At 38.7% G+C, this 19,384-nt stretch overlaps 2 protein-coding genes across 6 annotated transcripts in view; both read left to right on the top strand.

Annotated features, from left to right (window-relative positions):
• The window catches only part of NIN (ninein), a 64,323-nt gene extending 45,633 nt beyond the window's left edge, over nt 1–18,690 (top strand). For 2 of the 5 annotated variants that reach the window (XM_014936816.1, XM_014936813.1), the window contains 9 exons: nt 328–450; nt 1,288–1,401; nt 2,174–2,320; nt 3,426–3,605; nt 4,118–4,267; nt 4,519–4,617; nt 8,232–8,423; nt 13,626–13,739; nt 14,710–18,690. In XM_014936816.1, the coding sequence (XP_014792302.1) occupies nt 328–450; nt 1,288–1,401; nt 2,174–2,320; nt 3,426–3,605; nt 4,118–4,267; nt 4,519–4,617; nt 8,232–8,423; nt 13,626–13,739; nt 14,710–14,919 (1,329 nt within the window). In that variant the 3' untranslated portion in view covers nt 14,920–18,690. Of the gene's footprint in view, nt 1–327; nt 451–1,287; nt 1,402–2,173; nt 2,321–3,425; nt 3,606–4,117; nt 4,268–4,518; nt 4,618–8,231; nt 8,424–10,281; nt 10,329–11,385; nt 11,867–13,625; nt 13,740–14,709 lie in introns of those variants that run through there. The other 3 variants (XM_014936814.1, XM_014936815.1, XR_001411330.1) reach the window with 3 other exon arrangements.
• The window catches only part of SAV1 (salvador family WW domain containing protein 1), a 22,250-nt gene continuing 19,130 nt past the window's right edge, over nt 16,265–19,384 (top strand). Inside the window, exon 1 of the mRNA XM_014936770.1 lies at nt 16,265–16,340. Within this exon, the coding sequence (XP_014792256.1) occupies nt 16,265–16,340 (76 nt within the window). The remainder of the gene's footprint in view (nt 16,341–19,384) is intronic.

Raw genomic sequence — 19,384 nt, 5'->3', positions numbered from 1 at the left:
TGTCAAATGAGAAAAGGATCAGAAGTCAGCAGTAGGGTATTTTTTTTCCCCTTTCACAGAAGAGAAAGGACCAGCCCTAAAGCAAATCTCAGGGATCACAGGGTAATTAGGAATCCTTATTGCCCTGTGGTGCAGGATGGATGGATGCTCTGGGTCATATAAATGATTATTTATATGGTCATTCGTACCAAACTGGAGTGTGCTCCTCTCCTTTGTGATCTGTCTGGAGTGGGATGCTGGGTCCGGAGGAGGAGGGAAAGCCTTGTGTAACACATGCATGCAAAATTCTGGAAAGAATTGCAACTCTGAGGGGTTTGTTTTCCACAGCTGCCCAGATGCCCTGATCTCGCTGACCTCCAAAACGAAGTTTCGAGCTTAATTGCTAAAAATGAAAAGCTGCAGAAAGAAAAAGAAGCCCTGAGTGAGGAATTAAATAGATGTATCGATAAGGTAAGAAAGAACTGCAAATCCACATCACCACCTACGTGCTCTAACAGGCTGTGAAAATTCTTGTATCATTACCTGCATCACCCTAACCTGTGGAAAGCCTTGTGTAACACATGCATGCAAAATTCTGGAAAGAATTGCAACTCTGAGGGGTTTGTTTTCCACAGCTGCCCAGATGCCCTGATCTCGCTGACCTCCAAAACGAAGTTTCGAGCTTAATTGCTAAAAATGAAAAGCTGCAGAAAGAAAAAGAAGCCCTGAGTGAGGAATTAAATAGATGTATCGATAAGGTAAGAAAGAACTGCAAATCCACATCACCACCTACGTGCTCTAACAGGCTGTGAAAATTCTTGTATCATTACCTGCATCACCTTAACCTGTAAAATTACTTTGGATTTTTTTTTTTTTTTCTTACCTTCAAGCCAAATAAAGGCTTAATTGCCACTGTCTTTTTTTTTTTCCTAGCTGGTTTTAAAGAGAAAGCTGAAATTCTGGAGCACAGCTTGACTGTAATTTGATTACATAGAAAATTCCAAACATTGCAAAGAATGGGCCTGGATATAAATACTGCAGCAGGACAAGGAAGACAGTGTTCTTGGGCTTTTTATTCCAACTCTAACACATTGTAACTCCAAACTTGAGCAGTGTAACTAATATGCACGCCATAAATAATGATGCTGTTGTGTGGAGATTTGGGCTGGGAGCTGAGGGTTGGGGGTTTTTTCACTCTGCTGCATTTTCTTTGCGTCGCTGTAACTCCCTCTAGCTCGGCTCCCGAAGTCAAATTGAGTTAAAGAAAATCCTGCCTGATTGGGGCTTACCCATGTAATCTTATTGCAGGTAGCTAAAGTAAGCTGCTTAGAGAACGCACTTGGCAGCTTGAAGCAGGAACAGAAGTCCTGGGAGCAGCAGAGTCAGGCGCTGAAAGCCCAGCTCACCGTTTCACAAGAGAAGGTATAATGGAGGGGTTTGTTACAGCCCTGCATCAAAAGCATTTTTTTAAAATATCTTATAGGGCTTTTTCCCCCCCGCCACCCGAAAACCAGCCCTCTTCTAATGTGCACAAAGCTAAGAATGGCTGCTTTGATGGGCTCTCAAAGTGACGTTCATAAAGGACAAGAGGAAACTTGTTAAAAGCTATGAGAGACTATTTTTTTTTCCCCGAGAATAAGCTATTTTGTTTTGCTTCCACAGCCAAGATCCTTTTGCCAACTCATTCTGCCTGGTTATTCCTAAGATACTGCAGAGACTCTGCTGTTTCTCCCTGCTCTTCTGGCAGTGGCCCATCTCTCACAGGGCAGGAGAGGGCAATGAATGGCTATCAGCTTGGCTAATTACACTTGGGGTTTATTATTGGATATGGGCTGCCAGGAAGAATAAATAATTCAGGAGAAATCTTCTCTTCCCGGCACATCACAATAAATATTGAGGGGTGGAAGATGTGTCTTTGAATGGCTTGGACTAGATGATCTTGAAGGTCTCTTCTAACCTTAGCCAATTTTATGAATGCAGTATTGCGGCTGTGTTCCAAGTGGACGGCTGCTGATTTGGAATAGAAAGTCAGAAAAATCCTGTAGTGTTTTTAAAGGGGGCTGTCAGCATTATAACTTCTTCACTCCATGCATCAGAGATCCTAAATACATGCGATATATGAAGTTTACACGTCCCAGTGGACCAAGGTTGCAGGAAACCTTAGATGCCAAGCTGTGTTCCCTGCTTGTTACAGGTGCAGGGTCTGGATGAAACGCTGCAAAGCACCCACCTGCAGATGTCCCGGCTCAAGTCGGATCTACGGGTGACCCAACAGGAGAAGGAAACTCTGAAACAAGAAGTGATGTCTTTACACAAGCAACTGCAGAACGCCAATGAAAAGGTAACGGCCTTCAGGTGCCTCAAAACCAGCCAACTTTTGCTCGCTGGGGTTTATGGACACAGCCCTGCTCTTCTGTAGCCTCCTGCTGTAGACAATTGATTTCTTTACATCGGCTTGTCCATTAAAAGGACACAAAATGCTGTGGACTGGAGCAAGTAGACTCTGATTTACGCAACTAGCGACTTTTTTCTTTAAAACAAGTGATGTAAAGCTAATAATTAAAAAAATAATGGTGAAACAAGGGCCATAAAATCCCTATTTTAATGCTGCTTTCTGTATTTAGTAGTTTTCCATTTTAAAGTAGTTAACGCTAATTAGTCTTGGATTGTATATAATGTGATTTTTAAACTTGGAATAATTTTTTACAAATCAGTTCTGAACACGAGGACAGGCAAAGATCAATCCAGCTCCTTTTCTCCATTCTTTCCTGAAAGAAATCACAAAAAAATAATAATCTGTGGACAACATATGTATTTACACCTGTCAAACCTATAAACACAGTAACAGTCAAACTGGTAATTGACAGGGGGATCTAATTTCCAGTCAGACTTGGTTTTGAAAGCACGGTATTATATCAGGCTCTCAACTGATGAGGAGCTGTAACTGAAGGAGGTTGTAGACAGCAGTCTTGGGATTGGTATTATGAATTCAGTCACTAATTTGGCTTGTTTGCCATGTAATTAAGGAATATTTAATGTCCACATGGAAAAGAGGCTGTTTCAGAATTGTACGACAGGAACTAAATTACAGCTATTACTGAATAATATATAATACTGAGCTCTATTTGCTTGATGAGGCTGTGAAATGGAGCACAAATTGCTTTTTTTTTGTGTGTTGTTGAACTCTGTGCCCATCTATCAGCCGTTGTGGCGCACAGCTATTATCTGTGATTTCAGCAAAGGGAAGCACTGTGGGTTTGCCCCGTGATTAGCATGTTTGGGTTTCTTACTGGGAAGCAGAGCGTAGGCTGGGAGGAAGATGGGGAACCCTGCGACTTTTTTATAGAGTCTGCAGTTACCAAAAACCTACCTAAAACCCACCTGAATAGAGAAAATTGTCTGCTTCTTCGTTGAAGGCCTAACCCTGCGCTTCTGTCTGTCTTAAGAACCGGGTTCTAGCACTGGCTGTGCCTTCCTCAGGGCTGCAGGACCAACAGGGGCAACTCCACTGGGACCAACTGGAGCAGCTGATGAAACAGGAGCAGCAGCTCCTCAGGCAGGAGAACGAGAGGCTGCAGAGAGAGGTCCAGAGCAGTAAAACAGACCTGACGCACTCCAGGGAGAAGGTAACCTTGACCCATCAGAGGCTACTCAAGGATTTGTGTTTTACGGTGGTGAATACAGGAGAGGGATGTTGCTCATTATTTTTGAATAGAGACATTTGCATAAAGAATGGATAATGAATAGTTTTCCTCTATATCTGCACTAAGCAGCCACTTTCCAAACAACTTTTTTTTATAAAAAAGGAAATTCCTGATAACTCTTGTCTAAGATTCTGGGTGTAACTTCCAGTTAACACCCTTCAATTATTTTTTTTTTTCCTTCATAAAAAATTCTTAATATTCTGAGCATTCCTCACGTCCAACTTCTTGGCTCACAGTATGAGGCAGATTATGGGGAAGAGGAAGGGAAAGACCTTTTGTTCCTCAAAGCTAAAATGTCAAAAATACACCAGAATCTGCTAGAAGTCCAAAATGGATTGGCATTTGGTATTTTAGACTAAGTAGGTGAAATTTTATTATTATTTTTGAATGGCCTGGATTGTTTTTCCACATTTGTTCATCTCTGATCTCTTTAGATCAGACAGCTGGAATCTACTATCCTCTCCCTAAAGCACCAAAAGCATCAAAGCCAGTCGGGTATCGTCAAAGCCATAGAGCAAGAGAAATTAAGCCTGAAGAGAGAGTGCGAACAGCTTCAGAAGGAGCTGTCATCTGCAAACAGGAAGGTTAGTTTTAGATGGTTCAATACCTGACTTGATGCAGTACTTACCACATCAGCGACAGAAAGCTGTAATTTTCTTCTTTTACTCTGAGCTTTGCTCTTTTTGTCTCTTACGGATCCCTGTCCCACGGAGGACTTAAGTCTTTTAATCATGAATTGCTTTGATGTGCAATGATTCAAAACTTGCACATTGGGAAAACAAGAGAGAAAATAAGAAACTACTACCTTTCTAAGGAAATTTCTTGTCTTTAATAGATCAGTCAGATGAATTCTCTCGAACGCGAACTGGAAACCAGCTCGGAAAATGAAGGGCTAAGAAAAAAGCAAGTCAAACTGGATGATCAGTTAATGGAGGTACTTTTCAATAAGTGTTGGCTGTACTGAATAGTGTGGGGCTTTATCACTATCTCCCTGAATCTATGAATTTGTTTAAAAACAAATTCTGGAACATGTATAGGAACAGAGGAAACTAATTGGAAGTATAAGAATTAATCTCCCCTAATGCCTAATCTCATCTTTCATGCTCAAGATGTTTGTGTGATAAATATGTTTCTCTGAAGCATATTGTGGTTTATCGTAAGGCTTCAGATATAAAATCAAACAGTGAAGAAATTTGTTTCTGTCCTCGAGGCAAGGCTAACACTTTCCTCTTCCTTCCTAAAACATGTAGCCTCAAGTCTTTTAACTAATATCTGTGTAACACTGTTCTTAATGTAGAAACCTGTTCTTATTTACCATGGAAATAATTTGCTGAATTTAAGCTTTGTATCTTATCTAGATCATGATAGATTAACAATTTACACAACTTGCTGTTAATGGAGTGAAAACTTCACTTGAGATTCTTCCAAAGCCTGCTGGAAATGTGGGTGTTTGTTTGCTGGAGATAGATCATGCTGGATGTTATGAAAAGTGTATAATTCTTAGGGGTCCTTGCTAACGGGGATTAATTATGTTAAGTTAGTGTATCCCTCAAGGTCAGGCCAGACCTCAGAGTTGTTTCTCAAGAGTCTGGCCTAAACCTGATGTCCTGAATTTGAGTTTAAAACATAATATATATAAAAAAATACAATCACCGCAATTTTGACTTGTTCCATAAATCAAAGAGTCTCTAGATGAGGCTTTTCCAATGCTCTTTATTAAAAGACTTCATGTTTTTCATCAAGTAAGCAAATGGGAAACATGTTATGCTGAACAGACTACATAACTAGCTGTAAACTTGTAATAACTTGAGTACAAACTATGAGATTTTGACAAGTTACTGAAAAGACTGTTTATATGCCCTGTGCTTTTAATTAATCTTAGTTAAGCTTTGGAAAAATTCCAAACGCTCTGAAACCCTTTAGTATAAACACCGAGCACGGAATTGCCTTTTGTCTTAAAAATTTGTATTTCAAACATGCAGGACTTTTGTTACTCCTGATACCATTTTCCCAGCAGGTGTGTACAGCATTCCCTTAGCCCTGTGTGACTTCTAACTTTCTCTTTTGTGCCTGTTCTCCTTTTTGTCCGTGGCTAACCTGGCTAGAACTCAGTGGTTGGAACTAGCAGAGAAGGGTGCAGTTCTCTTTCTGAAATAGTGTGCGAAGGTAGAGCAATCGTTTTCAATGTACTACCACAGCATGGAGAAAACATTTCTTTCTTTTAATGGTTTTAATTTATTTTATTCCATGCATCCTTTAAGTAAAGAAGCCACTATTCATTTTAATGTAACATTTTTACGTAAACTGCGCTAACTATATCACGCAATTTGATTCTGTAGGCCAAGAAGTTTTATACTTCTAAGGCGTTGCCACGAAAATGGACAGTACTAACCAATTGCATTCAAAAAAAATTAAATCAATCGTAAGAAAATGAAAAGTGGCTCAACTCCTTCCTTCTAACCCATTGACTGTGAGGCTTGTTTTCGTATTTACCTCTGATATCTGCATGCTTTTCCTCAAAAGTTGCTTTGATATTAACCAATCCGTGCTCACACTCAGTGTCATCCCTAATAGTTTAGCCAAATTCATTATTGTGAGACTATTACAGTGAGACTATATTGTTTTCATTAGCCACACAATTGGTACTGACTTTTAAGATGCCGTTAACATTAATTGACTGTTTCTCCAACTCTTTCATTAGATACTCGTGTGCTTCATAACATTACAGGAAAACCCTAAATAAATTCCATCAAAAGCTCATTATTTTCACTGTTTATATTGCCAGTAAAAGAGTAACTCCTTTACAGGCAAGTTGATTCAAGAGAGCCTCCAGATAGCTTAACAAAATACAAATAGTTTTATTTTAAAATACTTGCAAACCTATTTTCTGTTCACCTGGGACAGCAGAGACATACAGATTCTAACATGCCCAGAAGAGCTGAGGCATTATGAAAAATTCTTATAGTTGTTCACATTCTAGATGAACCCAATAACTGAAATACGATTAGGAATTGAGGCTTTAATTCTGCCACTTGTGAAAGGAAAATTAAAACCACTGACATAATCTGATACACCTTTTCTGAAGGGAACAGAGTAATGGTTTTGAGATAACAGGTGATAATTCTGATATAGTCAACTGATTTTTATGGGAAGAAAGTATTAATCTTATGCAAATTCAAGCTGCAAATCTGCTTGTCTGAAACATCAGGGGTTTTCACTGTACAGTTCTGGTCTATTTTAGTAGTATAAACCTTTTCAATTGAGAGAGTCTTACCTAGATTTTACTTTAGTCTAGAAAAACGCTAAATAGTTTTTAATTTTAGTTTTTAATATTGTACAAAAGTTCATCTAATGCTGGGCTGGTTTATCTAACTTGGGCTCTCGTGGCTGCAATGCTGCTGTAGTAAGATAGTGCCAGAAATGCCTCTTTTCCTGCCACCTTCATCCAGTAACTGCCACCGTATTGTTCGGGAGCAGCACTTAATTAATTGACCTGGGGAAGCTAAACCATTTGGGACAAGTCTGTTCTGAGCCTCTCTTCTTGCTGCAGCAAGGACTATTAGCAATGTGATCCTTTTATCCCACGTGAGACCCCCAGTTTTACCAATTAAAAGACTTCTCTAGTAGGATAACTTCACAAAGGACTAGTATGCACGAACTCTTTGTTGATATATATTACCTTTTGATATATATTACCTTTTTTTTAGCAAAAGCAAGCCTTGAATTTGGAATTAAACTACTTCAAATTACTACACATCTGTATCTCGAGGGCCCCACTGAAGTCACTTTTGCTTATGCAGCACAGACACTCGGGAGGTCTCCAGACTTTCCATCAAACTCTGCTTGTGGCCTGCCTCAAAATGAAAATTATAAAACACATTAAAACTTCTACAGTTAGTAGTGAACATAAGGAAAGATATATGGGATTCTAAATACTGAATTCTGAATATAATATAACAGCTGGCATCCAGTTACTTAAGTCATCCTACATTACATTGAACATTTGTTTTGCTTTTGAGGATGTTATCTCTCCATCCTAGATTAAAGGCTAGAAATAATCACTGCTGGACAACTTCTTCAACCCTCCCCGTGCAGGTGCTTTTATTTGTAAGCGGATATTACTTTTAGAAGAGCTGCTGAGATCAAGGTTAAAATTAAAAAGGACTAAATTAAAGCTCACCACAGGCCCATTTAACTTTGGGATTTCATCAGAAATTCAGTGAACTTATAATTCAGGTATCTCACCACAGGCCCATTTAACTTTGGGATTTCATCAAAAATTCAGTACTTATATGTATATAGTTATAATTCAGGTACGAGCTTTTAAATCAAAGCTCAGATCCTTTTAGTCTTCAGATCTGCACATAAAGATGCATCTTTTTTGATTGGAAAGAGAAAGGTTTAGCTTCTGTTACCAAGTTCAGGCTTGTTTCTCTTGCGTACGCGGAGTTGTTCGACTAACCTGATGTGTGGTGCATCACTAAAAGATGAGTTGTGTGAAGGGCAGTGCTACTTTCTCTCCATGACTGATGTTACTGTGCTCTGTAGATGCTCCACTCGAGCGGCAGCGTGATGCTTAGCCCGTCCCCGCACGCCCGGGAGCTCCAGCAGCAAGGCTGTGCCATGGTGCCCAAGGAACAGTTCCTGCAGCTCCAACACCAGCTACTACAGGCGGAGAGGAGGAGTCAACGTCTTCAGGAAGAGCTTGAAAGCAGACCCTCTGAAACAAACATGCAACAGGTAAAGCTCTCCTTACTCCGCAGGTTACAACTTTAAAAGCCTATCTGGTTAGTTTTCTTGGTGTGTTTTTGGTTTGTTTTTTTTTTTTCAATTCTGATGAGATCCATTCTCTGTTTATGCCAGTTCAAAAATTAAAATTAAAATTCAACCTATCACGGATACATACAAAACAAACCTTTGGCTATTTAGTATATTTAGCTTGAGCCAGAGCTTAATTCTGAAGCCGTCCTAATCTTTTTGGAATTAAAAAACCACTCCTATCCACATCCAACTGGCTTTTTTCCTTCTGGTCAATGTGCAATAAGTGTTTATAGGTTTTGTGTTGTTTTCTTCACCTAATATACATGTCTGGAACCACTGTTCTTTTAAATATACACCACATATTGCACAAGCACATACCCATCACACATAAAATACTAGTTTGGGCTGTAGCTGTCACACAGAGTTCTGTCAGCTGTAGTATAGCAGAATACAAACAAATTAATCCTTTTTATAAGGTCAGCCTATCTTCATTTTTTGGCTGTAAGATGAGAAATTGTTTGGAGAACACTGCTACCATTATACAGAAACTTCAACAATGGCATTCCTATGGAAAAACAATCTAATTCCAAGGAAGATTACATCCACGGCACATACTGGGCAGAGATGTACTTAGTGCTTTGGTTTTTTAAACATATAAAACTGAATTATAGGCAATAGGTAGGAAAGTTGACATTTCCCATATATAACTAAGCTTGGGGACTAAGTTTGCCAAATTACTCTTTTCTTCAAAAATAACAATCTCTAAAGCTTTGGCTCGGGCCATAGGTCTTTATCTGATGAGAAAAGATAAAGCTCTAAATAACTTGGATAAAATTCTAACACTTTTATTAATCTGTTAGCAGAAAAAAAAACCCCAACTTTACATTTTAAACTCAGATTGAAGTTACACTTAAAAAAACAAAAGCAAACAAACAAAAAACCACTGTAAGACCAAGACTTAGAAGCTCAAAAATATTTCAGTGTGTTAATAGGATATTCTGGGGGAAAAAGGTATTATGGAAAGAGGGTATATGCAGTAAGAGTTTCTAAAGTTTCCAAAACTTGGAATAAGAATTCTTTTTTAAGAAAGGCATAAAATTTAGAAGTTCCTCCCAAAAACGAATTTAACAGCAAATAATATAGGATAAGTAAAAATAAATCAATTGTAAGGTGCTCTCCCTTTCAGCTGAGGCCTGAGAGAAGTGCATTACCGCAGGCTAATGGACTTGGGCACATGAAATGGAAAGCAGAGCGTGCAGTTTAATTTTGAAATCAATAAAAGCCCTATTACTGCAGCAGCACCTGCAAATGAATGTGCTCTGTATTGCATTAGGAGTGATGACTTTGGAATTTTTGCCTTTGAAAGCCTGAGAAACAATTTGCAAACTAGTCACATCCTGGAACTCGTAGTTCTACAGATAAATCACTGCTGCGTTTCCTGTAAAAGCTTTTATTCTGGAAGGCTTCATGAATTTAAAAATACTTTCAGAGAGGCTTTGCAAATATTTTCTGTCAATGCACTAATGCACTTAAAGCTTTTAATTTTTTTCTATTGTTGGTTTCTTGGAGTTTTTTGCTTAAAGCAAATGGATATTCCAGTTTATAACACCTCCTACAGCTTTTTTCATGGGCATTACTACATAACTTCCTAAAATCATTATTAAACACATGCATTCTGCAACTATAAATGAGGCCAGATTCATTCTAGCTTGTCTCAACTTTGACATTTCTGTAAGCACATCTTGCTTTTAATTCTCCCTGTTGATTTTTCTTCACCGTCCTGACTTTTAGACTTAACATTTAGTTGAGCTTATGTCCATTTTAATGTCCCCTTTAGCATCTTGAAAAATTGCATCCTAGTCCCTCTTCATCGTCTTTTCACCAGTGAGTACAATGGCAGGTTATCTCCATGCTTTCTGTGTAAATTTAATCACCTAGTTTTGCTGCTGCTTTGCACTTTGCAGCTTTCTTAGATCCCGAGTCCTTCTGTGTAATAAGGTACCCAAAGTTATCCCCCTCCTTTTTGGAATATTTTTTTTTTTAGTGTTCATTATGCTTTGCAATTTTCATTGCTTTTTGATCGTTGCTATGGTGGTCTGTGTTCTCATTCATTTTACAGTCAGTCTTGAGTGATTTGCCCTCCAAAGGCTGTTGTCAGACATTCAAATTTCACTAAATTAAAATTCCTGAGCTTTGTTCTTTTTCACTGTGTTAACCTGCCTGGACTCTTCTCAATTCCAAATGACTGTTTCTGCTGTGTTTAGTGCTGTGATTCTTACCTACTGCACAGCTTGTTCTCATATTCCTTGCTCAGTAACTAGATTTGGGAGCCTGTTAATGACCCAGTTTTTAACTAAGTTTGCTTAGAACCTCTGCTAATGAGTATTTTTGTCCAGAATACTTCCAGTTGCCCAACTTCCCCTTTCTTCAGCTCTTGAGTTGAAAATTCAAATCACCTCTGACCAACAGCTTGCTCACCTGTCTCAGGAAAAGCCTTACAACTAGGTTTAAAATATAAACACAAATAAGTTCTTTCAAAGGAGGTCAGTTGGACTGTATTTTTCACAAATTTCACAAATATATATAGTGGCAGATAATTTCCTCTAAGAAACTTAACTGCTCTACTAATTGCAGTTAATGGCAGCCACTGATCTTTTTAAATCCCTCCAAAAACATGGGTGAGCCCTCCGAAGAGTCCTTGCATCTATAAAATAAATCCTGAATTTATTTTGCATACGTGTGGTGCTAACCTTAGTAGTTAGATAAAGACAAGATGTGATACTCTGCATGTTTTCTTTCGTGTGTGTGTGATTTTTTTTTTTTTTGTCTTGCCTTGCTTGCTTCGCTTGTGTTGGTGCTTTACTTGAAGTATATGTACGTATTTAAAGGAAAAATCTCTGGATATCAGGGTGAAGTATTCCCACTTGCCTTCTTTCTCTAGGCCTTGCTACCGGAGCAGCGAGCAGTGCATGCAGATTCCTACCGGAGGATCGGGCACCTCTGACAGCTTGGCTGCTTACGATCTCATTCCTTACCATGATAAACACACACAAACACACGAACTGGCATAAGCTGAGAAACTTGAGGATCCAAATTATTATTATTATTATTATTTTGTGCTTTTTTCTAAAAAAAAAAAAGGTCTCCACAGTGTTATTTCTTATTTATTTGTCTAGAAGCTATTTTGTGAAAGTTCAGAAGCTGTCTTCTTTTAATTTGTTACAAATACTTTTTATTTATGTTATTTAAAATGTGGAGTTGTTCAATGTGGAAAGAGCCTATTTTTCTCAAATGGTACTAATTTTATATGAGATTTGATGAAAATCTGGGGTATTTATACTGCATTTTTGTATAAGATGTATAAACTTTTTAACAGGGAAAGATGACATTTTTGATGTAAATGAAAAATAAACATTTTTTTTTAACCATAATGTCTCTTGTCTTAATAGTATCAATAGTTTATAGTTTCATAACAAAATATTTGTCTTTGATACTGTGGATTGTCAGACCAGGACTTCTGGGAAAAGATTTGACATAGAGGATGTACTTAAGTACAGATACTCAGCTTTTCTTTACTAGATGTACCTGCACATTTAAGAAAAGAGTTCGCATAGTACGTGGGCATATTCTACTGAAGAGAAAATGATTCACACACTTGTTTCTTGGATAATTTTTCTTAGGGTGGTTTGGTTTTTTTACTAGGAAAAAAAAATTGTCTGAAATTACTCGATTAAACTAGATTTTTAACACTTTAAGAAGTCAGCAAAACATCTCTTTAAGGCCTATGATTTTTCAGCTGTTTGCTTTCAAAGACCTTTTTGTTCCTATCTTTCTAAAGTTAATGCTTGAGCTGGATTCTCCTATTAGACATGAGATTATTTGAAGTTAAAACGTTCTCAAATCAACTTTAAGCCAAAAACCAGGATCACAGGTATTGAGACCAGTGTAATTCTTAGTTTTCACTTAGCTACTCACACAAGGCTCCTGCAACCAGTATGAAGTGGAATAGCCAGCCATGGGCTTGAATTCCAATCAAATTACAAGAGATAGCTCACAATAATTTGGCTAGAATCTCCCCTGCAAGTTCTGCTTAGGAGTAATGTTTATTCTGGAAAAACAGCCAGTCCAGCAACACTGTAAAACTGCTTTCTATATGAGACTAATGTAACTTTTTTCAATATTTTTCACAAGCAAAGTGATCCAATAACCCTATACATAGGTGTAAGGAGTTTCTGGTGTTACAACAAATAAAATGTTGATCCCCTAAGGGGATCTTTATACAGTGGTTTAGGTGAGCAACTACCTGCCTGAAACATTCCTCCCTTGCTTTTGCATTTGTCCTCCCCCACATGCGTGAAGGTACTTTGGCTTTGAAGGTATTTTCTTTTGGGGAGAAGGTTAGTGCTTTCTCATCTTCTCAGATGACTTCCTAGAATGAGAGTAACAAACTAGAATTAAAACAAAAAATCCCTTTCCCTGCTGTCAGTGTCTTAAAGCTCCCAAATATAAACAAGCTTTATCTTGGTGTTTCTAATTTAATTAGGGAAATTTCACTTAACTGCTGGTGTAACGGGCACTCTCACAACACTGAGTTACTGTGCTCTTAGTTTGTGACCTTACTGAAGAAAAAGAGCAAAAGCATTAAAGAGTCACTATTTGGAAACATTAGTTATCAACAACTAATCTAAAAAAAATAAATGTAAAAAATCAAGTTTGGGATAATAGCATTTTACATTTTTAGGCTATTACTCACTTTCAAGGGAGCTTTGGTATGGGACACTTATACTGTCACATGTCCTTACGACTTCACCTTAATTTTCTTCTAAAATCATTAAGATTTTGATTGGTATTTTGTTTCTGATAGTCAACAGAAATATGGCAGTGCCTGGGAACCAGAAAAGGAAACTATCCAGATCTGACTATCACAGTCAAGAGAGAGCTTAGAATTTTATATCAATTTTTCTTAGATCTGGTAACTTTGATTTGGAAAACTTGTTCAATGCTGTTGCTATAACATTTTGCTTCCATGAATGGTTTAGTAATTTAGGCAACTCTTTAAAGTAGACTCTAATGTGGAGTGCCAGCTATTTTCTTAAGTGTAGACTGAAAAAAAAAAAAAGAGACTGGTGAATGTGAACTCATTTTTTATTAACTGATTTTCACATAAATGTTGCTTTCCAGGGGGGTCATGAGCAGCTTCTAAAAATGATGGAAGAACGTATGATGGATGTTGAACAGAAACTTCGACTTGTGAAAAGGCTTCTCCAAGATAAAGTAAATCAGCTGAAAGAACAAGTAAGTGTTCTTCCTTTTTTTCTCAAAACCTCCCCATTATTTCTGTAAACATCTAAGTCGACAAAAGCTGCCAAGCTGCTCTTGTTTAGAAGAAAGTTAAAGGTGTTTTCCTTTTTCTTTCAATGCTCCTGAGCTAAAGCGCAGCGTATTTGCCCCAAAACTTCCTAAAACTCCAAATTTCGGACTGTATCCACCACTCGTTAATTTCCTAAAGGCTGTGCTAGTTTGGTATGCTGATGCACTTAAAAGTCCAGAAACAAACATCAAATTCTGGTCAAGTATCCTAACTGGAAAATCTCCTTAGAAAAGGAGGAAAAATAATTTCCTGAGGAGTACAGGCACGCTTTCTGTACAATTACTGGTTTCTCAACACCTCCTGCCCCAACACACCCTCTGCTTGACATGGTTTTGGGGTTTTTGTTCTTGCTGTGGTCTGCTGCCTTCAAAAGTCTTAATAGTGTAGGAGAAGGTGGCTTTTGAACACTTAGGTGTGACACAGGAACAATATCTGTTTTCTACTGAGGTACAATCTCCTCTCTCATGCGAAGGAAGTCTCCAGCCAAAGGGCTGTTCCCAGAACCATGTAGACAAGCACTGGGCTGCTCTCCCCAGTTTTACAGGAGGAGCTGATGGTCCAAACCTCAGAGGAATCACTGGGCTAGTGGATCCTCTTGTGAACTAGACTTACCCTTAGAGGACAAATGCTGTAAAGCAGTAGTTATCAGGCAAGATTAATTTCAAGCCCTCTATCATCTCTCCCCAGTTTCAAAATATTCATAATATCTATAAAGACTCCACAAACATACAGGTTTTTAACAAAGGAGAATAAGATAAATGGGTGGGTTGTCCTCCCTTGATATTTAAATTACAATACGCACGTTCACCTAATTTCCCAGCACTGTTATTGCTTTTAATTAGTTTCTATTTTGCTTTTAATTTGCTGAGTAATTATGTTCTATTCACAACTCAGCTTTCCAAGAACACTAAAGCAGACGCAATGGTCAAGGATCTCTACGTTGAGAACGCACAACTGCTGAAGGCTTTGGAGATGACAGAACAGCGGCAGAAAACTGCCGAAAGGAAAAACTATTTACTAGAAGAAAAAATCGCCAACCTCAATAGAATAGTGAAGAACCTGGCGTCCCCATCGTTTAATTCAGCATCCGAGATAAGGTCATAGCAGAGCTGTTAAGGCTGCCACAGTCCCATGCACTTTACTGAAATGTTAATATTTCAGCTTTTCACTGTGTTGCCTTTTTGTATCGATGTATTTTAGTTAACAGATTCCTCCAGGGAGAGGACAGAGCTAAATCCCAAACCGGACACTGCCAAAAGAGAACTTTTGTTTATTCCCACACTGGTTTTTTTGCTAAGTTTTGCCTAAAAGTAATGTTCCCTATGTAAAAAAAAAAGTCACATTTTTCTAGGGTAACTTATTTTGATACTTTGGTTGTAATTTAAATTATAAATCCTGAATTTACTGTACTGAATCAATTATTCCTCTCTAGAATGAAGCCAAGGTCTATTAGGTTACTGAATTCAAAACTTTAAATTATTTTTGGCTTTCTAGGATATTTCATGGTCCAAACTTAGTAATAGTGATAGGTGAGTCTTCAACACTGTCAGTATAACTGCTGTTGAAAGCAAGACTTTCCTGATATGGTCTGTTCCCTGCAAACTCATTCTGGTTTCCCTAAAGCAATGTGCTTCTGGGTTATTCTTCATGGCTGTTTCTCTGCAGAGCTCAGAAAAATGTTTTCTTCAAAAAAACGTAAGTTGACTACTGCCTCCAACTGAGTGTTACGATATTTCATCCGAAGAGATTATCCAGCTGGCAAATAAAGACTACTATTATTTTCTTTCTAAGCTGTGCTGCCAGAAAACTTAAAAATTTTAGAAGCCTTAATTTGGTTTTTGTATGTGGAAATAAGTTATGCTAAACAAAGGAAGAGTCACTACACAGAGTGAAGATGTGAGGTTTGTTTGTATAATTTGTAAATTTAGCAGAGCAGTGGGGGTATGTTTATTAAACAACTGGCAGAAGAATGAAGAGGGGGACTCAAGTGATTTCTTCAGTGAAATCCTGTCGCTGGGTCTCCCCACAGGGACTTTTGCCATTAATGCAGTGTTCAAAACGAACATTATTAAGTGTTCATTTCAAAAGTTTCAAATTTCAAAATGAAATTATCACTCAACCTGAGTGATAGTTTGGAAAGGCCTGTCCTTTGTAGTAGGTCCTAGTAGAGAATATGTTTGTAACTACTTGTGAAGAACCACATTCGATGTGAATATGAAGAACTCAGGGAATAACAGCCTAAATTAGCTTCCTTCAACACTGTAAGTGTGGATATTAATGTCAATAGATGAAGCTAAATATGCATTAGGAAAAGCAGGATAAACCAAATTGTATTTGGATGATTATTACCTTAGTACTCCTAGACCAACACGCAGAAGTGCTGCAGTCCTGAGGGTGAAAGAGCATCAGGGTTTGTAATGACAGGTAATGCCTCCTATTTCATCAGTCGATGAGGCTAATGAGGAAATGCAAATTTTCTGGGAACACCTTAGAGACTGAGATGGGTCTGGCAGAGAAGCAGCTGAGTAAGAGCTCGCATGTTCAAATGCTTGTGTATAACCTCTTGCTGCACATAGTCTAAATGCCTTGCCTCCCTCAGACCAGTAGGAAGCACTTAAACAATGTAAATAAAACTGGTGAAAGGGGCCATACTGGTGATACTTGAAACCGGACCTCTTTAAATATGCACGAGCTGAGGATGCAGAGGAAGAGGGTGAGATGCTTTGTCTCTGAGACCGCTAGCCAGGTGATCAATGCTGACAGCATTTGTAATGAGCCAAAAGTCCTGCCAGAAACCGGAATAATACTGCCTACAAGCTGTGGAGTAACCTATGGAAAGTGACTTTCACTCAGTACTAATTAGCCTGTGGCTGTAGGGGGTGATAAACTATGTGCATATGGTTACTTACCAGTTTTGGAGGGTTGAGGGACTGAATTAGACATACAGGGTATGACCTCCTCATCCTCCGTTGCTTTTTGCGGGCGCTATAGTGGAAATGGAAATATAATCATGTAAGAAGAACTTGTTGGAGTATGACGAATTTCCTTATAAACGATTTCGCTGCTATGCTGTTCTCAGTGCCTGTACTAGGTGTTTCTCTAAGCAATCTCAAATTCAAGGATTTACATATCCCATTTTTCAGAGGGTACAAAAGTTCTTTTCAAAAATTCGAAACGTGTCAAATTGACAAATTGCATTGATATAAATCAGAGCTTTTAAAAACGTGAAGCGGTAACATCTTGTTCCTTTTAATCAAAAAGTGGATTAAGTTATAATAAGTCTCTATGTGGGGGTAGCAGGGCTGTGTGTTAGCAGTATGGGGATAAAGCACACCCTAAAACCATGCCCATGCTACAGAAATTAGCAAAGTTTCCAAGTACTTCCAGGAAACAATTTAAATGAGGCTCAGATTATTAGAACTGTATTTGGAAAAATTTCATTAGCTACCACACTTTAATGCTACTTCATATCTTGGCCTAGGTTTACTTCTAACACTCAGTCTGTGCTCGAAGTCTGAATGCTGAACAGACGAGTGCTTCGCTTAAACTATTATGGAATTAATTCCACATTATTCAGTTTTAAAGGCTAGACTACTTAAGTAATTATTTTCATCTCCTGGTGGTTACCAGGTTTTTATAAACCAAACATACAGATGTTTCTAGAGCACAGTACCAAAAAGGGAGCCCAGATGTTGGAATGGAAGGGAGAAACAGAGACAAGGGACTTTGATTTCTCCCTTTCTCACCCTGTCCTGCCTTGCTCTACTTTTCTTTCGCGTAGCTTCAAAAAAACTGACCAGCCACAGGAGAGAGGAGGAGGAGGAGGGGGGAAATATTCTTTAGACCAAACTCCAATTTCACTGGAACACTTGTGTGAATTAATTCTCAGAAGTGCCTTGAGTAATTCCATGTTCTTGAGTCTTTCTGTACTGTACCGGTTTTGTTGCTACAGGACAATTCAGGACAAAGGTAGCGCCGCTTAGAAATGAGCGTCACATTATTTATTGGTTCATTATATCAGCTCAAAAGATAAAGCAGCTGGTTTTACAGAGTCTAGGCTACTGAAAAGAAACATATAAACATGTCAGTTATTGGCCATTAGCTGTCTTTTGTGCATGAATGTGTCTCCTATGCAGTATAGGCATCTTAAAGATACCAAAGTATTTAATGGTATTGTACCTGTCTGAAGTCACTGAATTTCTAGGCCTCATTTACACAAGTCTTGCCAATTAAGATATTGACTACTTTATTACCAGAAGGTGTTTTAGATGTTTTCACCTCTTGCTTTATAAATCACTGTGAAAATAAAGGCACACGGATATCTCGGGTTGGGAGTTTTTGGAAGAGGAAAGAGCCCAAGTTAGATTGAAATGCACTGAATTCACACAGTTGAAGTGCTACTTGTCTATTTAAAATTATTTAAAAGTATAGATTATCGCACATTCTCCAATTATGACTTTAAACATGAGGAAAATTGAATTCATTGCATTCTGATTGAAGGGGGGGGGTGAAAAGTATTGTAACATATTTGATTTTAGCCAGATTATATGTAAGGCAGAGCAGGGGCCAGACTGGATCTATCAAGAGTAAAATCCTTTTGTTTACTTTTAGCAAATGGCATCACTGTCTCTCAGGTTTTCCATCATTTACCTGTTCAGTCTCCTGTTCGGTGTCAGATGCTGTCACTTTGTGACAAACGACTTCTGTATAAATGAAAAACAATTGTGTATTTTTTTTTCTACTGAGTTTGTTTTGTTCTGCTGTAATATATTGTCCTTTACAACATCATGTAAAACTGTAAGATGAACCAATTTACACATTATTTATAATGAATGTAAAAAAATTAAAAATAAATAAATTGCTGTATGATCCATACTCGTGGCTTTTTTTTTTTTTTTATCCGAGATGAAAATATATCAGTATCTTCCCATGGAAGCTGTAGGTATTTCAAGTAGTTGGATTTGTTGAATGCATACACAAAGTTATAATAGTAAAAAGGGTGGTTTGGAAGTGAATAAAAGCAGTTTATTCCATTATTAAAGTGTAAAATTGAGTAAAGTGTGAAAAAGTGATGGGTGGTGAACAAACCTCATCCTGTTTCCAGGCACAGCCCTCAAGTTGCACACCTATTCCTCACCTTTATATGGAAGATATCGAGTGCTGTTTATTGCGTGCTTTTTCTGTTTAACCTAAAACTTACTCTTTTTGTCACCCATGTTAAAGGGGTCACTGAGCCCCCCCTGTGGGGCCTGTGCTATCCCTGCTGGCGAGGCCGCGCTGCCCCCTCAGCGCTCCCCCGCCGGCTGAGGGGGGTCCCCGGGGCCAGGAGGGCGGAGAGACAGTGTGGGCAGGCCGTGGGGTGCCCAGGGGGCCACGTTTGGGTGCGTGGGGAGCCCTCTCTGTCCCGTGGGGTCGGCCATGAAGGAGGGGGGTCCGCCATGAAGGAGAGGGGGGGGTCCCTTCCCGCCTCACGCCGGCGCCCTCCCCGCCGCGCGGGGGCGCTGTGGCGGCGCGCGCCCTCCCCTGCCCCGCGGCCTTCCCCCGGAGGGCGGAGGCCGCTTTACCCATA

The sequence above is a fragment of the Calidris pugnax genome, unplaced genomic scaffold, assembly GCF_001431845.1.
Source record: "Calidris pugnax isolate Ruff unplaced genomic scaffold, ASM143184v1 scaffold10, whole genome shotgun sequence".
NCBI classification, from domain to species: Eukaryota; Metazoa; Chordata; class Aves; order Charadriiformes; family Scolopacidae; genus Calidris; species Calidris pugnax.
The sequence above is the reverse complement of the archived record's forward strand: the minus strand, read 5'-3'. Positions and strand labels throughout refer to the sequence as shown.